The sequence below is a fragment of the Macrotis lagotis genome, chromosome 1 (genome assembly GCF_037893015.1).
Source record: "Macrotis lagotis isolate mMagLag1 chromosome 1, bilby.v1.9.chrom.fasta, whole genome shotgun sequence".
NCBI classification, from domain to species: domain Eukaryota; kingdom Metazoa; phylum Chordata; class Mammalia; order Peramelemorphia; family Peramelidae; genus Macrotis; species Macrotis lagotis.
The window spans coordinates 456,029,923-456,037,274 of NC_133658.1; the positions used below are offsets into that span (position 1 = coordinate 456,029,923).

General features: G+C 39.3%; 1 protein-coding gene across 5 annotated transcripts in view; it reads left to right on the forward strand.

The window, feature by feature from the left end:
* The window catches only part of MACROH2A1 (macroH2A.1 histone), a 103,330-nt gene extending 96,626 nt beyond the window's left edge, over positions 1-6,704 (forward strand). For all 5 annotated transcript variants that reach the window (XM_074213517.1, XM_074213518.1, XM_074213516.1 and 2 more), the window contains exon 9: positions 5,921-6,704. In XM_074213517.1, coding sequence (XP_074069618.1) covers positions 5,921-6,086 — 166 coding nt within the window. In that variant the 3' untranslated portion in view covers positions 6,087-6,704. The remainder of the gene's footprint in view (positions 1-5,920) is intronic.
* The last annotated feature ends 648 nt before the right edge of the window (positions 6,705-7,352 follow it).

A 7,352-nucleotide genomic window follows, 5' to 3' on the forward strand; every position in this document is an offset into this window, starting at 1 on the left:
CTCTGAATCTTTTCCAACAATTTGAGGCAGACACCATTAGAAACACTGGGTAAGAGTCTATATTAAAGATTAGCCTTATGTATAGGAAGTATGTTCCTATTTTATGTGAGTATCCAAACATCATCCCTTGAGTTTTTGTTAAAAGATCAGGTCTACACAGTCAAAATGTTCTCAGACATTCAGTTTCCAAATTCTTAATTTAGTTGGCTCAAATGATCGAGTTGCAGAGAGATCTAGAGTCAAGTTATATAACTATAGGCCTGTAAGTCATTCAGTTATCAGAGAACCTTTGAGTACTTGCTCTAAGCCTGCCAATCTGTCAAGTCAAAGTAATATAAAACAGCCCCTACTTATATAAACATGCTCTGGTTTACAAGATCATAGATTTAGGCCTATAAGACCATCTTGTCCATTACAAATGAGGAGCCACAATTCCTATTGGAGGTTAAATGATTTGCCCAAGGTCATATAGATAGTAGCAAGTTTGAGATTTGAACCTAAGTTCTATGATTGCAAATCCATCATCCTTTCCATTGTATGGCAGATAAGACATAAGATCATTTATTATGTCAATAAACAGTCATTATGCAATGTAGAGAACTATGCAATTAAAGAACAATACATAATATAAATGTTGATCACAAGACACAGACATCCTCTAGTGGAATGGAAGCTCTCTGAGGGTGGAAGGATCGATGAAGTTTTTGTCCACAGCATCTGGCATCTACTTCATGAATGCCTGTATTACTTGGAATTCCTTTTCGTCCAGGGCCATGGTATGTATGAGTTGAAGTCAAAATAGACAGGAGTGGAGAAGACCCTCCTCTGGCTTCAGTGAGAACCACACACTGCTGTAAAAGCAGAGTGTATCGGGGCAAACCAAATAAACCAGAGAATAATGGGGTGAAAGCCTGTTCCCCCTCCCCAGCCAAGGCCCCTGCTGGGCACTGCAATCACAGCCAACAGTTTCCCCCTTAATCAGGGAGGCATTTTGAGACTCAACAGGAACCCAGACTGATCCCCACAGTGAACAGGGTTTTCTCTTCAGGCATGTGTTTCTAGAGCTCCTTCCCACATCCTTGGCTGCTAGTGGGTCCATTTATGTCTGCAGGCCTGGGAAGGCTTCCCACTCCCTACCAGTCCAGCCTCCTTGGGTTGTTCTCACAGCTGGTGAAATTAATGGAATCATTGTAACCTGATCAGGTACTCTAAGAGGCAGCTGTACTTAGAGCATGAAAATAATCTTTCATTCTTTGTGGGACACTTAAATGATCTCTTATTCAAATGGTCTCTACATGACCCTCAGCACCACTTACTTTTTCCCCTCCCCACCCCCCATGCCTCCTTTAGTTGAACTCAGGAATGGGTCTGTGTAGAACCAGTGTGATATTGCCAAGTCCTTAGCCATCAGGGATTCATGGGAAAGAGAGGAGGCAGTTTGGTACAAGGGAAAGAATGTCCAGTTTGGGTTAAAGTCCCTGGAGTTGGTTTCCAACCCAGCTTATTCATTACCTTTGTGACCTTGACAAATCATTCCATCTCTTTAGGCCTCAATTTTGCTCCTGCAAAATGAGAGGGTTGGATTGGATAACTCTTAAGGTCCCCTCTAGTTCTAAGTGATGATTTCATGACGAGGAGCTTAGCTACATACAGTCCTCTGCCACTGCCTAGTTCAGAAATCCACACTTTTAGAGTAATCAGGTCTCCCCCATTACATGTGGTAATATTTTTAAAGATAAAACATTTGAGGGATCTCTGAACCTGTTTAGATGACAAGATGAGGAAAAGAAAGCTTGGGGAAAGTAGATAGTTGGACCAGCTTCTTTCATATACACCACAAACTTTCCTTTCCTTTTTTGAATTTAAAATGACGTGCATTGCTTCATGTTAAAATGAAGCAAGAATAGAATGTCTCAGGGCAGCTAGGTGGCACAGTGGATAGAGTGCCAGCCCTGTAGTCAGGAGTACCTGAGTTTAAATCTGGCCTCAGACACTTAATAATTACCTAGCTGTGTGGCCTTGGGCAAGCCACTTAACCCCATTTGCCTTACAAAACCCTTTAAAAAAAAAGAATAGAACATCTCACCATTTTCCATCTTCTGTTAAAATTAGGCTGGAAAAAAAATTAGAGTTGAAAGGGGAAAAAAAAATTCTATTCTATTTCTGGGTGTGTCTTTTCCCTCTCTGGCGTACTCACTGTTGATATGTGCCAGTGAATTTTCCCACTGTGCTTTCCAGGACTGTATGACAATTGTAGAGTAAGAGCTAGGAAGTCACCTTGTCCAAATCTCTTATTTTACACATAAGAAAAACAGACCCACAGGTAGTAAGAAACAGAGTCAGGATTCAAACATGAGTCCAGTGATTCCAAGTCTCATAGCATACTTTGTACTGCTCCATGCTGCCACCACTGTGGAAGCATTGTGCCAATAAAGAGAGATGTTCCTTTGTAAAACCTACTACCACAGAGACTTTCCATCCAAATGAAGAGTTCTCTTGGGAGACAACATGCTGTTGACTTACTCCAGTGAGGCTCCTTTTCCCACAACATTTCCAAATTTCCCTTTGGGAATGGCCATCAGGGCCCAGGGCACAGGCTTTTGAATCTTCCATGGTAGCAAATATTCCTCCTTTGAGGCTGGATTTGATTTCTGGAAATAATCAGAAACCCTCTGGAGTCTGCCAAGTCCAGTATGTGATCAAGCTTGTAATAATGTGTTTTGTTCAAAACAGAAGTATGACAAGCAATTAATGCAATGGCTTATGAACTGGTTATGATATGAATGAATGGATGATTTCCCAAAGGGAAGTCCAAAAATGTTTTAAGCAGTAGCAGCATTGTTGGACTAAGTGTGCAATCTTCCAAAGGTAAGATAGTTTGATTCAAAAAGCATTTATTAAGGGTCTACTGTATACCAGGCACAGGTGAGGCATCATAGCACATCAGTTTGAGAGGAGGCCCTAGAACCAAGATGACCTGGGTCGAAATCTGTCTTCTGAAACTTGCTGGCATTGTAATACTGGGCAGGTGAGAGAGAGCTCCATGGTACTCTGGGAGCAGAAGAGAAAAGAAACTGTTGCCTTGTAAAAACAATGAAATCACCCATCTTACCTCTCCCTCTGTATTGAGCACTTTCCTAAATATTGGGGATTCAGTGAAAAAAAAGGACCTGCCCTCAAACAGTTTACAAACTGTTTACAAAAAGTTTACAAACTTCAGTATGCTAAGTGATGATCACATCTTTAGTCCCACTCAACTTATTTGGGAAGGATTATACTAAACATGTACTCTCCTGCAAAGTTTTACAGAAAGATCATTACCCAGAATGGTCATGTAAAGAGGAAAAGGGGAGAAGGCAATAAACATTTATTTAGAGTCTTTTATCTGTTAAGCACTTTTTTACAGATTACCTCTTGGGAGGTTGGTACTATTACCCCCATTTTACAGCTGAGGAAACTGAAGCAGACCAGAGTCATACAGCTAGTAGGTATCTGAGACTAGAGTTGAACTTGGGCTGTCTCCTGACTCCAGGGAGGTGTAATGAAAATTGAATGTATAAGGGGCAGCTAGGTGGCACAGTGGATAGAGCACCATCCCCGGAGTCAGGAGGACTTGACTTCAGATATGGACTCAGACACAATACATACTTAGCTGGGTGATCTTGGGCAATCACTTAACCTCATTGCCTTACAAAAACCAAAAAAAGATAAAAAAAAGAAAAAATTTAAAGTATGTGTGCCAAGCCTAATGTAAGTTAAACCTACTGACTGACTCCTTACATATGAAAACCAAACACAGATTGCACACTTAGCTTTGAGGGTAATTCAGCAGACATTTATTAAGTAATTAGATATGTCAAGTACTCTTGAACAATGAGTATGCAAAGATACAAATGAAAATATTCCCTGCTCTTGGGAACTTAATTGGGGGAAGCAACATATATACCCATAAGTAAATAGAAAACATATCCCTAGTAAATGTGCATGGGTTGGGGGAGATGAAGTGAAAGAAGGGAGGAACAGCTATTTGTAAAAATCAGGATGCTTTTTGAAAAAAATAAAAAGCATAGGAGTGAAAAGACCTTGCTTTAATAGGATGAAAAAAATACATTTTAAAAGCAACATCTAGCATTATTTGTATTGCAGTAGAATATAGACTTCTTGAGCCTAGGGATTGTATAAGAAATAGTATAAATAGAGATCTGGCTTTGAAACCAAGATGCCCTGGATTCTAGTGCTGCCTCTAATGAATGCTAACCACATGGACCTGAGTAAGTTCCTTTAAACACTCAATTTCTAAGTTGAAGAGGAGGCATTGATAGAAGAAATTTCCTCACCTATAAATTCCCAATATGAATGAAGTTATGGATCTAGTGCCTTTCCAGGTATAGTAATAGTAGATGTTTAACAGTGCTTGCTGAATGAATAAATAAATGTAAACTAAATGTTTATGAATAAAATCTGGAATGAAGAAGAATATCTACCATCACCATTACTATTTGGCATTGTTCTAAAAAAAAAAAAAGCTAGCTATTCAGGAAGACCAAAAAGGGTATAGGAAATGGGCCCTGATGAAGAAGTAAAGTTATCCCTCTTTACAGACTGTAGGATAGTTACTAAGGTTTGCCTAAAATTATCCTCCCTGTTGTCATCTGGCATGTCTTAAATGGACATGCTTTTTCACCTAATAGTCAGTTTGACCCCAACAGGATTATTTCTTAGCAGTCTTTGTCCTTGGTCTCCTAGAATGGGTTTTCTTGCCCAACAATGATTTTAAAATTTTGATTTAGGGGAGTCATACATTTAGAAGAACAAACCATAAAGGAAACTAACATGTTAAATTTCCATTCATCTTGGCACATACCAGCTGGAGCAATTCAAAGATGCCACTCCAAGAAGGTCCCCAGTGAGAAAAAATTCAAGTGTTGGAGAATTAGGAGGCAAATTGTCCACAAGTTTTGTTTCAGGCCCTTGTGTTTGTGGATGGCTTTGGAGAAATGCTCAGAAACTGACCTACCCACCAGGGTGTAGGCTTGTGGTTTCCAGGCTTTCCTGTCCTGTGGTTCTGCTGTACCACTCCTCAACATGCTCTATGTTTATTTTGCTAAAAATTAAATTGAATTAAAAGAACTTCTGTGTTGAGAATTAAGTGATATACCCTGAGATTAGATATTTAGGTTGTTTAACATGCCCATAGATGCTTCAAGGCCCAAGCTGGCTTTGTATAACTATGTATAATATTGAATAATATATGCATATGAATAATATTATTCTACATGAGTGTGTCAGAGGTATAGTGAAAGCACTATGACTTATTGAATAGAGTTCAGGGCTTGAAGTTAGATCTGTGAGCATAGCCTGCCTCTGACCATGAAGAAGCTCTGTGATTCTAAGCAGGTCACTTAAACTGAGTGTGACTTGGGGGCCATTGGTACCATCAATCCCCAGGTCATTGGAATCTCAGGTCTAAAATGCTTCCATTTCTGCTAGTCCCAGAAGAGATGAGGGTAGTATAGTGGAAGTGTCTTAAGTTAGGATCCTGGCTCCTTCCTTACAACTATGTGACCTGGGACAAATCACTTGCACTCTAGGCCTGTGTTATTCATTTATAAAACAAGAAGGTTGAATTAAGTGGCCCTTCCCACTCTGTACCTATGACTCAAACACTTAGAGAAACAATAGGATAAAATCTAGCCTCTGTTGAAGAAGCATCACTTGGCTCATTACTCTTCGTTTTCTATCACATTCCTTCAAGCAACCACTGAAGGTCTACTGTTGAGGCCAGTAATTCCAAGGGCCAGACCTGAAAGGACAACTCATAGGGGTGCAACAGCTGTTATTTTTTACCACAACCCTCCTTCCACCCCCTCCTCATTTTGGGATAATCATAAGCTAACTGGTGTACTTTCTCTCTTCACAGAAATGGCTTCCCCAAACAGACGGCAGCCCAGCTGATCCTGAGAGCCATCTCCAGCTACTTTGTGTCCACGATGTCTTCGTCAATCAAAACGGTTTATTTCGTGCTCTTTGATAGTGAGAGTATAGGGATATATGTGCAGGAAATGGCAAAACTAGATGCTAACTGAGTTGAAAGAACCACAGAAGCAGCCTAAACTCACTTGGTCCCATTCTCCAATTTAAAATTAAAAAGAAAAAAAAAAGTCCTTAACTCCTAATTGTGAGGCAACACCCTTTATTTTCAATTTTGCTCATCTAGGGAAATAAGGTTTGTTTTTTTGTTTTTGTTTTTCAGGTTAATTTTTTTTTGACCTTCTAAAATGTTTTTATGTTAGCACTGATAGTTGGCGTTACTGCTGTTAATGCACTGTTTCAACCCTTGTATGAATTTAGTGTAATCTAGGAGATTTTATAGTTTTATTTTAATGAAAACCGGATTGATGCAGACAGTAGTGGGAAGTACATTGTCTTTTACATGTGGAAGAAACCAGGAAGCCCTACTTTGTAACTGTGTTGTGGTACGTAATCCTACATTGCGTGATGTTTCCCTCTCATCACATTGTTCTCATTTTTTCCTAAAACAACAAAAAAGAGAAAAAACACAATTCACATCTAATTTCTGTTTACTTATTGTCTTTAATAATGGATCTGGAAATGGGGGAAAAAAAAGAGAGAAGTCTGTTGTCTTTAATTATATTTGCAATTTGGAATTTGTGTGAATTGATTTAGTAAAATGTTAAACTGTTTCTGTGCCATGGTGTGTTTTTGGATAACTATAACAGAGAGACCCATGTTGGGCTTCTCCCAGTGGCTGGGGAAGGATATCCTGCTATAGAATCAACTCAGATCTTGTTTAGAGAAGATGATAAGCCAGGGTTAAAGTCCCATTCCTTAGCTCTTTCTGAGGAATCAGAATGCATAGTCCATCTATTCTCATTCATGTCTTCAGGCAATGAAGCTCAATTCTACCTGCAGGGTTATATGGTGGACCCTTTGTCTTAAGTTGAATGTCCTAACTCAATCTTGCATAGTAACCAAGTAGGTCAAGGCCCAAAGGAAGGTCCTTTGGCATGGACTTGTCCCTGCAGCCACCCATCTATAGATACAGATCAAGGTCTCTAAAAAAACAACTGTTCAATGTGACCTTATGGATGTGATTTTTTGATGAGAGGCAGTCACACTCAAATACAAAGAGGGGCCACTAGTACATAAAGATTCCTGCTGTATATTGACTTAGAAAAACAGATGTTATATTAATTTTTATTTATTTTGTTAAATATTTCCAAATTGATTTTAATTTATCCAGGGTAGCACTGGGCTGCCTTTTTGACACCTCTGATGTAAAGCTATCTTCCATATCCATAAAGTAGGACTTGACACATACAAACTTTGTA